This window comes from Thermomyces dupontii (genome assembly GCF_041956625.1).
Source record: "Thermomyces dupontii strain NRRL 2155 unplaced genomic scaffold VTN31scaffold_4, whole genome shotgun sequence".
In the NCBI taxonomy this organism is placed as follows: domain Eukaryota; kingdom Fungi; phylum Ascomycota; class Eurotiomycetes; order Eurotiales; family Trichocomaceae; genus Thermomyces; species Thermomyces dupontii.
The window spans coordinates 189,668-207,232 of record NW_027192310.1 but is presented as its reverse complement, the minus strand read 5'-3'; the positions used below and the strand labels follow the sequence as shown (position 1 = coordinate 207,232).

Sequence of the window (17,565 nt, the reverse complement as noted above, 5' to 3'; positions counted from 1 at the left end):
GACCGACCTGGGTTGAGTAAATGGAGTTCACCGTTCAGTCTGTCCGAAACTGTAGTTCAACGACTCGTGCTGCAAGTCCTTCCTGCAGTGTACTGTACGGAGTACCCCGACAAACTGGAGAGTCTAGTCCGGACACGCGGCAGAGAGTGCTGACTCTCTGAGGAAGAATCTGCATGCTGACCAATCCCCGTCGCCGTCTATCAATCCAATCAGCATCTGCCGCCGTCCCTCTGGCACCAATCAGCGCAACGTTCCTCCGCGGCACATCCACTTGTGGCTCCCCACTTGGCAATGCTGTCATGTGGTTGGCCAGAAATCTCGCCCTTGTCTGGTCGTGTGCCCTGAAAAGACCTGAGAATGCTCAGAATCAGATTCGGAAGACGGCGCTAGTCCCCGTTCGGTTAGTGCCTGACTCCGACGGGAGTTCGTCCTGCCCCCCTCTTGGGTCTGATTTGGCCGTTGTGGAATTTCTTTCCTGTTTGCGGGTTTGCAATAATAATAAGTGAATAATAATAATAATATTTTCTCCTTCTTTTGTCGCTGCGAGAACGGCTTTTTCGTGCTTTTTGACCGTCGAGTTCAGTGGACATTTTCTTCCCCCAGAATCGGTGGCGGCCTGAGATTTCAGGACTCCCACACTCTCTACCCGCCGTTGGTCGCTCCCTCGCTCGCTTCTCACGCTCACCACCGCCTCTCCAGTGGCCACATCGCGTGCGCAGAGAGCACTTTTCGTATCCGCGTCGATCCGTTCCGCCGTCCCAAGTCGTCGCACACATTGGGATTTGGCCAGTTTTTTTTTTTTTTCCGCCCAATCCCTGCGGTCATTCTTGCTGGCTCTCGCCCGACATCCCCATGACACGGACATAATCCCACCCCCCCCCCCCCCTCTCACCCCTCGTGTTTCCGACCGGCAGCGTTTCGCAGCACAGGGTAGTGTTGGTCTCGTTGTCCCTGGTCCCTGGTCGGGCAGTAATCGGAAGAAAAAAAACAATCATCCCGCAACCGTGGTTGACCCCCAAGGGGCGAGAGTCCTGGTCACCATGACGGTTGTCGACGACGCCACGCTGTGGGCGGCCGCCGACATCATCAAGGGCTTGGCCCAACAGGACCTGCTCAGCGATGATGTCTCCGACGTCTCGGCATTGAGTGCGCCCATCCCGGAGGAGATCAAACTCCCCGGTGCCGATACCGATGGGAAGATTGCCTTGCAGAACGAGCTGCTGGCCCTCATCCGTCGGCTAAATGGTCTGGAACGCGAACTGGTGAGTCACATCCGTCGTTCATGACCATACCCAGACCACTGTCCTGACTAAAGGTGCTCCGGCATACCAGCAGCAGAAGAGACCCCGGAAATCTCGTCATCTAAAAAGGAAATACTCCGCCGACGGCGATTGGGAAACGCAGGAGGAAGATGATCACGTCGTCTCCAGTCCGGACAGTGTATTCATCTCCAGTCCGGAAAGCGCTAGAATCCCCGGTGATGACGACGACGAGGATGAGGAGTTGGACGAGCACACCAAGTTCTTGCTCCGACAGGATCCCATCGGCCGGCTGAAGAGAAATCATCAGATTCTCCTCGAGCACAGAGCACGATGGATCCAGCTCGAGCGCCAGTTGGAGGCCGCCCGAGGTGAAACGGGCGATGCCGTCAATCGAGTCGACAGGGACCGCGAAGGGATGTACGAGCGCGAACTGCGCAAGCATCGCCAGGCAAACGAAGCTTTCCAGAAGGCCTTCCGAGAAATCGGTGGCATCATTACTCAGGTTGCCAATGGTGACCTGTCCATGAAGGTGCAGATCCATCCTATGGAGATGGATCCCGAAATCACCGCCTTCAAGCGCACCATCAATACCATGATGGACCAGCTGCAGGTCTTTGGCAGTGAAGTGTCCCGTGTCGCGCGTGAAGTCGGCACGGAGGGTATCCTCGGCGGTCAGGCGCAGATCACCGGCGTCCACGGCATCTGGAAGGAGCTGACCGAAAACGTCAACATCATGGCGAAGAACCTCACGGACCAGGTGCGCGAAATCGCGTCCGTCACGACCGCCGTCGCCCACGGCGATCTCAGCAAGAAGATCGAGAGCCGTGCCAAGGGCGAAATCTTTGAGCTGCAGCAGACGATCAATACCATGGTCGACCAGCTGCGCACGTTCGCGACCGAAGTCACGCGCGTGGCCCGCGATGTCGGCACCGAAGGTGTGCTGGGTGGCCAAGCGCAAATCGACGGCGTCCAGGGCATGTGGAGCGAGCTGACGCTGAATGTCAACGCCATGGCCAACAACCTGACCACCCAAGTGCGCGACATTGCCACGGTCACCAAGGCCGTTGCCAAGGGTGATCTGACCCAGAAGGTGCAGGCGAACTGCAAGGGCGAGATTCTCGAGCTCAAGAATATCATCAACAGCATGGTGGACCAGCTGCGGCAATTCGCGCAAGAAGTCACCAAGATCGCCAAGGAAGTCGGGACGGACGGTGTCCTCGGCGGCCAGGCCACCGTGCACGGCGTCGAGGGTACCTGGAAGGACCTGACCGAGAACGTCAACCGGATGGCCAACAACCTGACGACCCAGGTCCGCGAGATTGCCGACGTGACCACCGCCGTCGCCAAGGGTGATCTGACCAAGAAGGTCACCGCCAACGTGCAGGGCGAGATTTTGGATCTGAAGAACACCATCAACGACATGGTCGACCGTCTGAACACGTTCGCTTTCGAGGTCAGCAAGGTCGCGCGCGAAGTCGGCACGGACGGCACGCTGGGCGGCCAGGCCAAGGTGGACAACGTCGAAGGCAAATGGAAGGAGCTGACCGACAACGTCAACACCATGGCGCGCAACCTCACGCAGCAAGTGCGTGGCATCTCGGACGTGACGCAGGCCATCGCCAAAGGCGATCTGAGCAAGAAGATCGAGGTGCACGCGCAGGGCGAGATCCTCACGCTCAAGGAGACCATCAACAACATGGTGGACCGGCTGGCCAAGTTCGCAACGGAGCTGAAGCGCGTGGCGCGCGACGTCGGTGTCGACGGCAAGATGGGTGGTCAGGCCAACGTCGAGGGTATTTCCGGTCGCTGGAAGGAGATCACCGAGGACGTCAACACCATGGCCGAGAACCTGACGTCGCAAGTGCGCGCGTTCGGCGAGATCACCGACGCCGCCACGGACGGCGACTTCACCAAACTGATCACGGTCAACGCGTCCGGCGAGATGGACGAGCTGAAGCGCAAGATCAACCGCATGGTGTCGAACCTGCGAGACAGCATTCAGCGCAACACGGCCGCCAGGGAGGCAGCCGAGCTGGCCAACCGTACCAAGTCGGAGTTCCTGGCCAACATGAGTCACGAGATCCGGACGCCCATGAACGGTATCATTGGCATGACGCAGCTGACGTTAGACATGGACGATCTCAAGCCGTATCCGCGGGAGATGTTGAACGTTGTGCACAACCTGGCCAATAGCCTATTAACGATCATTGACGACATTCTGGATATTTCCAAGATCGAGGCCAACCGGATGGTGATTGAGAAGATTCCATTCACGGTGCGTGGCACCGTCTTCAACGCACTCAAGACGTTAGCGGTCAAGGCGAACGAGAAGTTCCTGAACCTGGCATACCAGGTCGACAGCTCGGTGCCCGACTACGTGATCGGGGATCCATTCCGACTGCGGCAGATCATCCTCAACTTGGTTGGCAACGCCATCAAGTTCACCGAGCACGGCGAGGTCAAGCTCACGATCTGCAAGGCGGAGAAGCCGGAATGCAAGGACGACGAGTACGCGTTCCAGTTCTCAGTCTCGGACACGGGTATCGGTATCGAGGCGGACAAGCTGGACATCATCTTCGACACATTCCAGCAGGCAGACGGGTCGACCACGCGACGGTTCGGCGGCACTGGTCTGGGATTATCCATCTCGAAGCGGTTAGTCAATTTGATGGGTGGTGACGTGTGGGTGACCTCGGAGTACGGGCACGGCAGCACGTTCCACTTTACGTTGGTTGTGAAGCTGGCGGACCAGCAACTCAGCGTGATCAAACCACAGCTGGAGCCGTACCAGAACCACCGGGTGCTGTTCATCGATAAGGGCAACACGGGCGAGCACGCCGGGGAAATCACGGACATGCTGCGGCAGCTGGGTCTGCAGCCGATCGTCGTCCGGGATGAGGACGAGGTGCCACCGCCCGAGACGCCAGACATGTCCGGCAAGGGATTCCCGTCGTACGACGTGATCATTGTGGACACGATCGAGACGGCGCGCAACCTGCGGACGTTTGACGAGTTCAAGTACATTCCCATCGTGCTGTTATGCCCGGTGGTGTCTGTGAGTCTCAAGTCGGCGCTGGATCTGGGCATCACGTCGTACATGACAACGCCATGCCAGCCGATCGACTTGGGCAACGGGATGTTGCCGGCGCTCGAAGGGCGGTCGACGCCGATCACGACGGACAACTCGCGGTCGTTTGATATCCTGCTGGCGGAGGACAACGAGGTGAACCAGAAGCTAGCAGTGAAAATCCTCGAAAAGTGCAACCACGGTGTGACGGTGGTGAGCAACGGGCAAGAGGCCCTGGAAGCCGTCAAGAAGCGGCGGTACGACGTCATCCTCATGGACGTGCAGATGCCGGTCATGGGAGGCTTCGAGGCGACGGCCAAGATCCGCGAGTACGAGCGGGAGAACGGGCTGTCGCGGACGCCCATCATTGCGCTGACGGCGCACGCAATGCTCGGCGACCGCGAGAAGTGCATCGAGGCGCAGATGGACGAGTACCTGTCGAAGCCGCTTAAGCAGAACCAGATGATCCAGACGATTCTGAAATGCGCGACGATGGGCGGCACGTTCCTGGACAAGAACAAGGACTCGCGGCAGGGCGATGCCAGCAGCAGTCATAACAAGAGCGGCAATAACAACAACCAGCGCTCGCATCAACCCAAGGCGATTACCAATGGAAGCAGCAACTCCCAGGACAACCGGGAGAGTAAAACCAATGGGAAGGAGAAAGAGAAGGACAAGAAGATTAATCATAATGACAAGGAGAAGCAGCGGCTTAGCGAGAAGGAGAAGCGGACCAGTGAGAGGGAAAAGAGGGTTGGTTGAATGATTACACATCCCTGGGAAATCTAATTCACTGACAGGCGCAGGACATTTCGGTCCGGTTGAGCCGCAGCTAGATAGAATCCGCTTGACTTGACTTTTGTGATGTGCATGTTGATGTTGGGTTGCATGGGCATTGACATTGATACCGCTGGTTTACGTGATTTGATTCCTGGTCTACAGCGTCATGTCTCGTCTGTATCATTTTGGTTTTGGTGTTGGAGCATTGGAGTTTGAGTTGTTCATTTTTCTTCAATCCTGTTGCTAGGGTTTACGTGGTCACGTGGATGGCTACAACCTGCATGAACCAATGTTCATAAAATTTTCTTCCATCTATTCTATACCAGGTCATCATCATCATCATATGCATGGTGGATCTGAGTAGAGTCAGTTCAAGTGTCTTTGTCAGTTGAACAAAGGATGTTACTCACACCATGGCTGAAGATCTGGAACCGGTAGCTAAAAAAGAGATGGATGGGTTCTTTGTGCTGGTTGTACCCAGGAGATTTTGTTGGATCCGCGAGTTTACTCTGCTCGACGACGACTAAGCAGAACCAGAATGAATGAATTGAGTGTCTTTGTGAACGTGTTGTTGTTTACAGCCGAGACATGAGACATGACACGATACATACACGCAGTCTGGCACTCGCACATTGTGCTCTCTGCCTGTCAACAAGGTCTGTTGACTTCTTCAGCAGCTGGAAGCCTTGCTGCGGGTGAGAAAAAAAAAGAAAAAAGGGGAGGTCTATTCTCTAAGAAGAAAAGAAAAAAGAAAATATCTCTCTTTCTATATATTGCATGAAAAGATATAACCCGAAATGGGTTCGGCTCAAATGCATCATGCAAAGCAAGAAACCGTCCTTGCAGCGGCAAGATGCATCGTCGGCTCTGAGGATCTACTCCCCGAAGCCGCGGTGATTGTCACCTGTCGAGCCCAAACCCTTTTTGCGAGATCTGCCTCGTTGTCGACGCAACAACAAGAAGTCGAGGCAGCAAGAAGGAGGAATATCCTCCTCGCACAGTACGCATCATGGCGAGCGAGGCCTACTCCGACGACTTTCATCACCGTTCCCGAGGATCCCGGAAATGCCCTGGTCATGCTCCGACGCATCACCACGGCAGTGCACTTCTTCACGGATCGCTATATCGACGACGCTGCTCGGGACAAGCAGCAGCAGCAGCAGCAGCAGCAGCAGGCACATGGAATGAACGAGCAGGCCGAGGAAGAAGAGATTCGCCGGGCGCTCTTCCGGATTCAAGTATACAATGAATTATTCCGTATTCCTCCCGGTTCTTCTTCCTGTGGAGGGGAGGAAGAGGAGATGTTCTTCTTGAAGCTGTTTTCCACTGCGGAAGTAGAGATTATGGGTTGTGTGTGTGAGTTTTTGTTTCGGTATTTCTCGCCTGGTAAGTACTTGCATTCTTGTCAGTGGTAGAATCGTTTATTGATAAACGGTGAAGTGTTTAACGAAATCGCCACTTCCAATGACCACTGGGCCCTTCAAGGTGTCATCCCGAGCGATATCTGGCCGGGACCGATATGGGAGAATCCATGGTTGAGAGAGATTGTCCGTTATTTCCGGAGGTGAAGAAAAAAAAAAAAAAAAGAAAATTCGCTGATGGTTAAGGTACAGGTAGCGAATGGCCTCACCGTCCTTCATATCGTCTTGCAGGCTCATTCCCCGGAATGTCGCGCTGCGATCCTCACGTCGAGACTCGGCATACGTGGGTCGTATTTATTGGATCGGATTATTGGGGCGTTGCCGTATCTACTAGTATCCTGTGGGGAGGAAGAGGAAGAAGATGAAGGGGAAGTTTGGAACAGATTCCAAAGGGGATGGGCGACGGTTTTGCGGAGAAAAGACGAAGTGTTGAGCCAACGGCAAAGGCAGATGGTTGCTGCCCTCGAGAAGGACGACGGCGACGACGATGGCAAGAGGGTTGAAAAAGTAGAGGTGTTTACTGTTATGCCAATGTTCAAGTGTAAGGCGTCGGTGGTGTCAGTTTGACAATCCATGTATGATTAAAAACAATCCAAATTCTATTAAATCTTCGCTAGCTAGTCGAGTGTCTAAATCGGATTACCAAAATGAAATCAATGCAGTCTCAACCGCCGCCCAAACGTGAAGAATCCTCGACGCGATGGACCCTTGCTGCGCGAGGGTGCTTGTGCTTGTCGTCTCCGAGGTTGAGCTCGCCCTTCGGACTTGCGCGGACTGGTTCGAACGGCCCGCCGAACAACCACGTTGTTGTTATTGTTGGTGGTGGTATCGGTGACCTGCGGCGGCGTCAACATCGCAGAAATTGAAGCTTCCGCTGCAGCGGCCACGGCAGCAACGGTCTCGGACGGGACGACCGATCCCGCCGCCGGAGGAGCCGGGGGCGCAGACTCTGCCGGAGCCGACGACGGCGGGAGAGATGGTGAGACGGGTGGAACCGACGTCGCGGGCTCCGATGAGAAGAACGGCGGCGGCACGCTGATGGACGCCTCGCGAGCGGGCGCCGGCGGCGCCGATGTTTCGGCCGGTGGGACGGAGACAAGAACCGAGCTGGGGCTGACGCTGACGCTGGGAATGATGGACGGCACCGCGACGGAGGTGGTGCTGACTTCGGACACTGTCACGGAGACCATAGACGGGACCACGCTGATACTGACACTGACGCTGATACTGCCGTCGGGGGCGACCCGAGCGGGAGCAGAGACCGCGACGGAGCTAGTGGTGGGTAGGACGGAGACTGCGGGGGGAAGGGAAGAAGACGGAATGACGCGCGCGGGCGCGGATGGAACCACCACCACCACTTCGCTGCTCGGCGGAATGCTGCTGGATGGAGGAGCAGCTGGCGCCGACGATGGAGGCACCGGCAGCGAGAGAATCGATCGGGCTGGCGGCTCAGACGGCGCTGCGGGTGCAGATGTCGCCGTCGCCGGCACCGTACTACTCGGACAGACCACCACCGTCGTCGTCACGGTGACCGGCGGCGGACACACCACGGACGGAGTCACCACCGAGCTGGTCGCAGACCATGTCGATGGCACCGCCGTTGTCGTGAACGAAGGAGCAGACCCGGCCGCAACCGCTACCGCGCCCACTCCTGCTCCTGCTCCCGATCCCGGTCCCGGTTCACCTCCCCCGTTGGCGAGCTGCCGGCTTGACCACGGGAAGATATGCGGCACGGCCTGTGGTAAAGAATGGCCAGACGATGCGGCCAGCGCCAGAATAAGGGCGGCGACGGATCTCATCTTGAGCCGGTGCGTGGGTGGACTGCGACAATTGGTTTTTTATTTTTCACTTTTTCACTGAAAAAGACAATCAGGGAAGAAGGACGAAATGCGAACGGCGATGGAATCGGGCATTTTAACGCTGTGGCCCTTCCGGCAGATCCGTCCGTTATGGAACATCGTTCGAGGAGGGAATCAAGATGAGCGGTTCCATGGACAGCGTTGTGTAGATGACGCCGGTCAGAATAATCCTGTCGAATAAACATGGCTTCCGTGTCAGATCATCAAAGTTAAACACAATGACGGATATCATTCCCGACGACCGTCATGATTAGAAAATTCTGTATATCTATCATGGTCACGTCAATCCCCGTGTCTAAAATACAGCCCATGGTTGCTTCCACCCGACAGCTAGCCCCTTGGCGGCCATAAAAGTCAGCACCCCGGCAAAGTAGCACGCCGCGGTGAAGGTGATGAGGCCCCAGTAATCCCCGTTGTTATGAGTAAGAATCTCGCCCGCGATGGGAATACCCGTCAGAGTGCTGATCGCCAGTTTTAGCGTCCATCCGCGCCCACACTCAAGGGAACAGGATACCTACCCAAGACTAACTATCGTGTAAGATGTAGCGTAGTAGCGTCCGTAGTTCTCCGTCTTGCACAACTGTCCGATACATACCGGCGTGAGACCAATATTGCTGCCACTGAAGAACCCAAACAGCAGGGCGTAGACGATCAGTAGCGCCTTGTTGTCGCCCGCTGGGAGCCAGAGACATGCCGTCGTCAGCATGCATCCCAGCACCGTCACGATCATCGCGTTGTAACGCCCGACGTAATCCGCAACGAACCCGGGGAGCGCGCGACCAACCACTGAACCCGCGTTGAGGATCGCCAGGATCTGATAGGAAAACGACTCGGAGAAGCCCGTCGCCAGAGCATACGAGGAGATGTACGCTAGCGGTATAAACAACCCCCATTCGATAAGGAATATCCCCCAAGTGGTGGCCGTGAACGGTGCATTGCGGAAGATACGGAAATCCGGCAGGATGTTCTCCTTGGACGCAGGCTTCGACGGGAGTCGCGATCGCACAAGGATGCATGCAATTCCACAGGTCACGAAGCAGACCAGGGCGACGGCGCGTGTAGCCCACGCGAACCCGACCTTGGGAAACAGGCTCTGCAACATGAATGGGAACGCGATCCCGCCCAACGAGCCGCCCGTCGCAGCCAGGCCCGTGGCCATCCCTCGCTTCCGCAAAAAGAAATGGCCTACCGCTGCAATCACTGGGGTGAAGATCAGCGTAGTGCCCAGGCCGTTGAGGATCCCCAGAACTAGCATGAACTGCCAGTACTTGGTGCAGAACCCGACCAGGATCATTGACAGCACAACCAGGACCGATCCCGTCGGCACGAGCAGCCGCGGCCCCTTGGCATCGAACACGGGCCCAACCTGTATGCCGCCAAAGAAGACCAGAAAGTTATAGACGCCAAAGATCCAGCCCACGGCTCCGTCGCTGTGGTCCCGCAGTTGATTCCTCGTAAGATACGCCTGGAACGTTCCGATGGTGTTGACCAGGCCTAAAGAGCCAAACAGACCCATGAAGCTGCCCAACACCACCAGGTACGCTTCGAGGCCGCCTTCCGGGTATGTGTTGCCGTACTGATCGGTCGATATCCGGCTCATCGTATGTCCCAGCGATGCCGCATCACGGCCCGTCTCCGCTTCTGAACTGGCGCTGGACGTCTCTCCATTGTCCGACGATTGTTGATCTGGAGCTGTTTCGCTTTTGTCGCCGTCTGCCTTTGGCTCGGGGTGGTCATCGCGATCCGAGTCCATAGCGAGCTTGCTTTCCGGGCTGGGAATATTGTCGGCGGTCATTGTACGACTAAAAGCCAGCGGGGCGATTCTTTACACGTTACTGCTCCAAGACCGCAGCCCGTAACTGGTGATCGAAGGACCTCAACCGACTTTGGGTTGGTCGAGGTGACACCAGGTAGGACTTGGTCCCAGAAGAAGAGTTCAAAGTTTCCCAAGCTTCAAGAACGATCTTCCGCGGCTTTACCGCACTTAAGGCGGATCCCGGACGTTGACCGGAAAATTCGAGAATCGTCACTCTTCAGAAGCGGTCAACGTTGGGAAAGTCTAGACTTTCTATCTTGGATTGGCCACTTCAACGACAACGCAACAGTCTCGGAGAGTTAGGGACAGAAAAAGAAATACTGAGTCGAGGCGGTCTAAATGCACACCGGCTTCTTCCAATTGTGCACCGTACGATTACACCATAACTACTACCCCTTACCAGATCAGGATATGCTTCCTACGGTACACCGCGACGAATTCTCGAAAGCATTGGCAGTACACATCCAAGCTTAGCGACATATAGGTAAAAATAGTGTGGATTGCAACCATCCAATGGGCTTGTGGTTTAGTGGTATAATACCCCTTTAGCATAGGGGTGGTCCGGGGTTCGATTCCCCGCGAGTCCATAACTTTTTTTGTTTTTTCCCTGCGTTCACGCGGCCGTCCAGGGCGGATGCTGTAACTTGCTTCTCCTGCCCTAATCTGACCTATAGGCTGCAACATAACAATGTGCGTTGCGAGTCATGATGGCTGCTTGACGTGCCTGCCTGCCTCGGGAACTATCGAGGTAGGAAGAGCCCAAATCGCCAAGTTTCGGATGCTCGACTTGATCATAACGCGTGTATGGATGCGTCACGACGCATATCAATAGTAGACACAGTTTCTAAGCTCTACCCTTATCGATCCGACTCGTGAAACGAACGGGTGAGCCGCGACAGATTGCATGCGAACATGCTTCGTACTAGTGCAACTGCAAAGATCAGGACTGAATTCATGGAGAAACATTGCGGAATCAGTGCCTGTGGGAGGCCGACGCGAACGGGAATGTGTACTACAATCCGCTCATTGCCGCAAGAGCTCGTGGTTTTCATATCAATGATGAGACTCTGGATCAAATGGACATTACATACAGTATTCAAAGTCAGAGGGAGTAACAATTCCCTCCCTAGTCTTCCAGTGTGATCCAGTGCTCTAACGGGAAGTCCTTTCTCGAGGTCTCTAGGCAATGACACGGCAACTTAAGTATTTTCTCGAGGGATGCAGTCCAAAAGTGTTTTCCCCGAACGCTTTGCGGCACTGGAAATGGGAAACACAGGAGTTGCGAGTGCCAGCCTCATGACCTACATTCGATGGCTAGTAGAGTACTTAAATTAGTAGTAGTTGGCTTGCGGTTTACTCGCCCGGTAAAGAAGAAGGTTTTTATTCCCCTAATCACGGCTCTCTAAACGCTTTTATTTGGTTCGACGAAACAAAAGGCAGGCCTTTGACCTACAGACTGTGTGATTGCGATCTTTTTCTATTCTACGTAAGCGGAGGAAGAGGTGGCTTGCTCCTTGTCCTGTGCCGTCTAGCATCATTAATAGCGCTAGCAAAGATGTTGTAGTATGAGATATCTACACATCACGGAGGGTAGGAGAACAACAGTATGATATGGGTCCCGTTCAAGTCACTGTCGCAAAGGACAAGGTGGTTATAGAACTTTGGAGCGTGTGGTGGGTTCAGTCTTACGATCTTGGATCCTTCTTCGAACTGTGGTTATGGCATGTAATGGACGTGGACGTGAACATGCTGGTCACATTCAGAATCGACTGGCAAACAAATCCGCGCGTTGATGCAGCAGACCAAGTGGGCGTTGTTGACCAGCGGGAACGCCGAGTACAGTGAGTGCAGGCCGGAGAGCAAATATATGTACGATTGTCGGGTGTGTTTCTTACTGGAATTCTTCGAATTCTTCGAGTCAAGAAACGAAGAACGAGTACGTGATCCGCCCGGAATTAGGTTGCTATCTACAGGGAACCTTGTGCCTCGCATGAGGGTGGATTGAAGCTTAAACCAAGATTCTGGTATTATACGGAGTACAGTAGTTATGTGTTGAATGTACGGATGACATGCATGGATCCTATGTCGTGATGAGAGAGGTTCGGCGTTCAGGGCATGTTGCTTTTCGGGTGTTCGTATTGACCCACGTCGATCACCTCAGCGACTGCTCGGCAATTAATTCATTGGCCCTTTCGTTGCTGCAACATCGAGGACAAGCCCTTTACAAACTCAAATGACTCGTACATACATGGTTCATGAGCCTGCTGCAGGACAGGAAGTTCTCGGGTTGTGTTTTCTGCATCGTGGGGTACAGTATTTCCTTTGCTGTGGATGAGCCAAGGACGGATTTTCCCGCCGGCATCGTGGACTCGTGGAGGGTTTGAGTTTTTTGAATCATAAGTACGGAGGAGAAGCTCGTATAAAGCCTGGGTTATTGTTATTTCGCCGATTCACCGCCAACTCGATGAAGATGATGCCTGTTTGGTCCAATGGGAATCACACCAACAATGTCGCTTGGAGGACCATTGAAAAAATTTTGTAGAGTTTCAAAGTGAAGTTCATCAGATCAATGAACCCTGCATGCTTTTGTGAGAAACGCAATAAGAGCGAGTCAGCGTATTTCACTGAAATACTCGTACATCTTCGAGTAGTACTAATACATACTTGATTTCTGTAACTCCTGGAAAGAACCCATGAAAGGTTTTGTTGCTCGCCGAGAGCCAACTGCATGAAATGAAGCACTAGATCCTAATGAGTTAGTACAGTCCCACTCAATGGGTCTGATGGGGCAGCATGTGAAGTTCATGACATCATGGTGGGCCGCCAAGATAAGCTCCTGACCCTTTCCCGTCTGACGCTGAAATTAAACAGCAGGAAAGAAAAAAAACGAACGAAAAAAACAAACCTGAATAGAACCAAACTTTCAATGACCCTGGTAATAATAATACATACACTACGTGATCATACATCCCAGCAGGTGACCTGGCCATGCCGGCTGCAAGCATCCTTCATCAGTGATGCCATCACTTATCAAGATCCTTGCTTCCGCTTGTGGCGGCTCAATGACAGCGGTGGCGCGGAAATGGCGTCCTCGTGGCGATTGTTCGAGGATGAACTGGGGCATGACTTGGCATGCATTGCTGCACAATGCACAGTGCACAGCTGCGGCCGTCACCAGCCGAGCCGAGCGAGCTTGGGGATTTCATTTCCCCGTTTGAATTTTTGAGTTGAGCATTCGATGCAACCATGAAGAATTTGACGCGTTCCGCGGAGAGAAATCAATGAGTAATGGGAAAACCATGAATGGCACAGTCCATGTTCACATGCGGGGTAGCACCGTAGCGCGCAAACAGCCTCCCCAACGCAACAACAGGCACAAAGCCGCTGAATTTGCCCTTTTGGGATCGCCCATGTTAGCAAGTACATATGTATATTTCTGCACTAAAACACGACAATTGCATGCATGCAATGGCAATGGACAGGTGAGAATGAAGTGATGATGATAAGATAGCGACGAAATTCCAGATCCAGACACCCATTCCGAGTCGTATGATCCTCCTCGTACGGAGTAGATATCTCTGCTTCTGATTCCCTCAGCAAAAGCGGTTTCCTTCGGCCAACGGAGCAAAAACAAAACCGGATCGCAGGCCTGAGGCAGCTGTGACGGATGCCCGTAAAATTTCCTGCCAGATCGTTCAGGAAACCGCGCTAGGCCAATCCTGGAAGTGATGTGGGAACAGTGGGGGACCCGAGGGACGGGTCGCCGAATCGAAGCGCTGCCGGGTCTGGTGGAGCCCCCATGCATTGACGAATGAGCAATGCCGAGGGAGCTCCACCATATCGTTCGGGGAGAGATTGCACCTATCAACCGCCCGGCATTGCAATGTCTGCCATTTCGCCTCGAGATCCGTTGTAGCCCTTTATAAAAACGTAAAAAAAAAAAAAAAAAAAAAAAAAAAACCCCCCCCAAAAAGGGGGGGAAGATAAACCGCGCTAGGCCAATCCTGGAAGTGATGTGGGAACAGTGGGGGACCCGAGGGACGGGTCGCCGAATCGAAGCGCTGCCGGGTCTGGTGGAGCCCCCATGCATTGACGAATGAGCAATGCCGAGGGAGCTCCACCATATCGTTCGGGGAGAGATTGCACCTATCAACCGCCCGGCATTGCAATGTCTGCCATTTCGCCTCGAGATCCGTTGTAGCCCTTTATAAAACGTAAAAAAAAAAAAAAAAAAAAAAAAAAGACGAGGAAAAAAAAATCCAACGGGATTGGAGGAGATTTTCTTCCGCGCCGTATAAGAACAGGACCCTGGTTCGGTTTGCAGATATTTTCTTTTTTTTCCTAACCTCAAGCTTCTTTGGCCTCTTTTCCCAGCTTTCCTCCATTTCGGCTCGACTCGACAGTGCATGTCGAGTCATTCTATTCCATCGTGTTGCGACTCCTGGTCCAGCATCGTGTGAATAGAACGCCTTCTCTGTATCAGAGAGCAATCGCCTCAGCCGAGATATTACTTTGAGTACTAGTTTTGCAATCAGCAACCCCTTCAACTACACCACAAGCAGCGAGCCCGAAATACTTGCGTATTGAATCCCGGTGTCCCGGTCCGAAGCGGCGCTGCCCAGTTCCCGGTCTCGGTCTTCGGTAGCCCATTGCGACTTGTGCTGCCCGTGAGATTTGCCCAAGCGCCCAGTTCTTTCTGTTGTTGAGATTCCCACGAGATTTGTCACCATGCCGTTCTTGAATCCCTTTAAGCGGCATGACCGCGAGGAATTCCTCGGGGTTGTGGTTCCGCTGGCCCCTTCCTCCCCGCCCGAGAATCGACAATCCCCCAGCCGGGTCGAAGAAAGCCCCGAAAAAGATGATAAGAAGCTGGATCGCGTCGCTTCCGAGGAGAATGGCGTCTCCTCCAATCCCGAGTACAGCCACCAGACCCTGGAAGCCATCCGTGCCGAAGTCGACAACGAGATTGCAGCCTCCGGCCATGACACAGTTTATGATCGTATGTGACTGGAATTGCCCATGCGGCTCAAGCTCCCTTCCCTTGCGTTTTGCCCGTTTGCCCAATGCGACAGTATCAGTTGAGTTCAGTTGTTTTTTGCTGCTTTGGTTTTTGCGCTGCGCCTGGAGTGCCGCGTTTCTGGGCGCCCCGGTAGACTAGTATCCTCTGGTGAAGAAATGGGTCTAATCATGTGCAACAGGAAAAGCCAAGGTGATCAACCTTGCCATTCAGGATATCGGAATGGGCCGATATCAGTGGCAGCTGTTTATTCTCTGCGGCTTTGGATGGTTTGCGGACAAGTAAGCGACCAGATCGCGAGCGAGCTCCATGCATGTGCTGACATCGACGCGCAGCCTCTGGTTGCAGGGTGTTGCCGTCACACTCCCCTCGTTGACCCAGGAGTTTGGAGTCTCGCCCACCAACGTCCGGTTCACAACTTGTGCCCTGTTTGTTGGCCTGTGTGTTGGTGCGACCTTCTGGGGGGTTGCGTCGGATCTGATAGGCCGCCGCCTGGCGTTCAACCTGAGTTTGTTGATTTGTGGCGTGTTTGGCATCTGCGTTGCTTCGAGCCCCAACTGGATCGGGTATGTTTCTTTTTTTTTTTCTTTTCTCTCGTCGATTTCCGGGGTAGGCAGGTCTTAACGAGCAATGTCTAGGGTTTGCGGAATGTACGCTGCAACCGGAATTGGCGTTGGTGGAAATCTTCCCGTCGACGGCGCGCTTTTCTTGGAGTTCCTGCCATGGGCGTCGGGAAATCTGCTGACACTGTTGAGTGTTTGGTGGCCGGTTGGGCAGCTTGTTGGCAGGTGAGGACACCAGTGCCTTTTATCTTGAGAGAAAACTCTAGGAGAAACATCAGTCTGACGGAAAAATATAGTCTGCTGGCATGGGGTTTCGTTCCCAACTACAGCTGCGCCGAAGGCTTGGACGCCTGCTCGGTGGTCCCTGATGGCCAGCCGTGCTGCCGACGGGAAGATAACATGGGCTGGCGCTACCTCAACATCTCCATGGGCGCCATCACCCTGGTTATGTTCGCCTGCCGCTTCTTCCTCTTCCACCTGTACGAGTCGCCCAAGTTCCTCCTGTCCCGCGGGCGGCAAAAGGAAGCCGTGCGGACCGTCCACGCCATCGCCTACAAGAACAAGACCAAGACCTGGCTGACCGAGGAGATCCTCAACGAGATCGGCGGCTACCCGGAGGAAGTCGGCGACGCGACGCTCAGCAACGTCGAGATTGTCAAGCGCGCCCTGTCTAAGTTTGGCGCCAGCCGCATCGGCCCCTTGTTCGCCGGGTGGCGCCTGGCCGTCACCACCGTCATTCTCTGGTTCTGCTGGGCGGCCATCGGCATGGGTTACCCGCTCTTCAACGCCTTCCTGCCGCAGTACCTGGCCAACATCGGCTCGGAGGCCGGCCCCACCCCGGTCTACATCACCTACCGCAACTACGCCATCACCTCCATCGTGGGCGTCCCCGGTTCCATCCTGGGTTGCTACGCGGTCAACATGCGGTACCTGGGCCGCAAGGGCACCATGGCCCTCGCCACCATGATTTCCGGCGTGATCCTCTTCTGCTTCACCATCTCCTCCAACCCCAACGCTCAGCTCACCTGCTCCTCCCTCGAGGCTTTCTTCCAGAATATCATGTACGGCGTCCTCTACGCCTACACCCCCGAGGTCTTCCCCGCGCCGAACCGCGGAACCGGTACCGGTATCTCCGCCTTCTTTAACCGGCTCTGCGGTGTTATGGCGCCCATCGTGGCCATCTACGGTGGGGAGGCGAACCCCAATGCGCCGATTTATACTTCGGCTTCCTTGTTCCTGGCATCGTTTGTTGCGATGATCGGGTTGCCGATTGAGACGAGAGGAAAGCAAACTTTGTAAGGAAAAAAAAAAAAAAACTTTCCAGTCGTCCTTGATGGACAGGAATTAGTTTTCGGACAGGACCGTGGTTTGTAGTACATAGAGTGTACCGTATGTTTTTTTTTTCCCCGGTCTTGAGGTCGGCTCTTTCTTATGTGATACCACGATACAACATTATTATTACAATCGATATGCAGGAATGACCAAGATCAATCCGGATGATAGAAAGTTATCAATTCGATCATCTCAACTACCGCGTAGCTAGGTATGTAGGTAGGTAGGTACCAACGTATTTCTGATCCTTGTCAAGAGCAGAACGAAAAAACATCGCAACCAAGTCAGTCCTTCCCATGTGACTACAATGAGCAAACGGTGTAGGTAGCCTAACTAACCCTCACAATCAGATCAGATAACCCGCCCCAAAACAAACCAACCGAAAGAACTAATGCCTCAATAGTAATAGTCCAAACAGCAGACAAGTCAATAACCAAGCCGTGTAGCT

The 17,565-nt window shown here is 54.2% G+C and overlaps 6 protein-coding genes and 1 non-coding gene across 7 annotated transcripts; 4 read left to right on the top strand and 3 right to left on the bottom strand.

The window, feature by feature from the left end:
- Positions 1-1,040: 1,040 nt before the first annotated feature.
- VTN31DRAFT_4573 (uncharacterized protein) lies at positions 1,041-5,165 on the top strand (the record flags this gene model as incomplete). The annotated part of the gene is made up of 3 exons (XM_069404976.1): positions 1,041-1,262; positions 1,333-5,082; positions 5,136-5,165. 3 exons carry the CDS (start codon positions 1,041-1,043, stop codon positions 5,163-5,165), a joined length of 4,002 nt encoding a protein of 1,333 aa, XP_069260086.1.
- Positions 5,166-5,906: 741 nt separating this feature from the next.
- VTN31DRAFT_4572 (uncharacterized protein) lies at positions 5,907-6,524 on the top strand (the record flags this gene model as incomplete). The annotated part of the gene is made up of 1 exon (XM_069404975.1): positions 5,907-6,524. The coding sequence occupies one exon, from the start codon at positions 5,907-5,909 to the stop codon at positions 6,522-6,524; it is 618 nt and encodes a 205-aa protein (XP_069260085.1).
- Positions 6,525-7,183: 659 nt separating this feature from the next.
- VTN31DRAFT_4571 (uncharacterized protein) lies at positions 7,184-8,329 on the bottom strand (the record flags this gene model as incomplete). Its single annotated transcript, XM_069404974.1, has 1 exon — positions 7,184-8,329. The coding sequence occupies one exon, from the start codon at positions 8,327-8,329 to the stop codon at positions 7,184-7,186; it is 1,146 nt and encodes a 381-aa protein (XP_069260084.1).
- Positions 8,330-8,684: 355 nt separating this feature from the next.
- Positions 8,685-10,184, bottom strand: VTN31DRAFT_4570 (uncharacterized protein; the record flags this gene model as incomplete). The annotated part of the gene is made up of 2 exons (XM_069404973.1): positions 8,685-8,850; positions 8,908-10,184. The coding sequence occupies 2 exons, from the start codon at positions 10,182-10,184 to the stop codon at positions 8,685-8,687; spliced, it is 1,443 nt and encodes a 480-aa protein (XP_069260083.1).
- Positions 10,185-10,720: 536 nt separating this feature from the next.
- Positions 10,721-10,792, top strand: VTN31DRAFT_t58. Its single transcript has one exon. It is a non-coding gene; the product is annotated as a tRNA-Ala (tRNA).
- Positions 10,793-13,524: 2,732 nt separating this feature from the next.
- VTN31DRAFT_4569 (uncharacterized protein) lies at positions 13,525-14,010 on the bottom strand (the record flags this gene model as incomplete). The annotated part of the gene is made up of 1 exon (XM_069404971.1): positions 13,525-14,010. The coding sequence occupies one exon, from the start codon at positions 14,008-14,010 to the stop codon at positions 13,525-13,527; it is 486 nt and encodes a 161-aa protein (XP_069260082.1).
- A 923-nt stretch (positions 14,011-14,933) lies between these two features.
- Positions 14,934-17,084, top strand: VTN31DRAFT_4568 (uncharacterized protein; the record flags this gene model as incomplete). Its single annotated transcript, XM_069404970.1, has 5 exons — positions 14,934-15,204; positions 15,404-15,503; positions 15,558-15,788; positions 15,861-16,010; positions 16,082-17,084. The coding sequence occupies 5 exons, from the start codon at positions 14,934-14,936 to the stop codon at positions 17,082-17,084; spliced, it is 1,755 nt and encodes a 584-aa protein (XP_069260081.1).
- Positions 17,085-17,565: the final 481 nt, after the last annotated feature.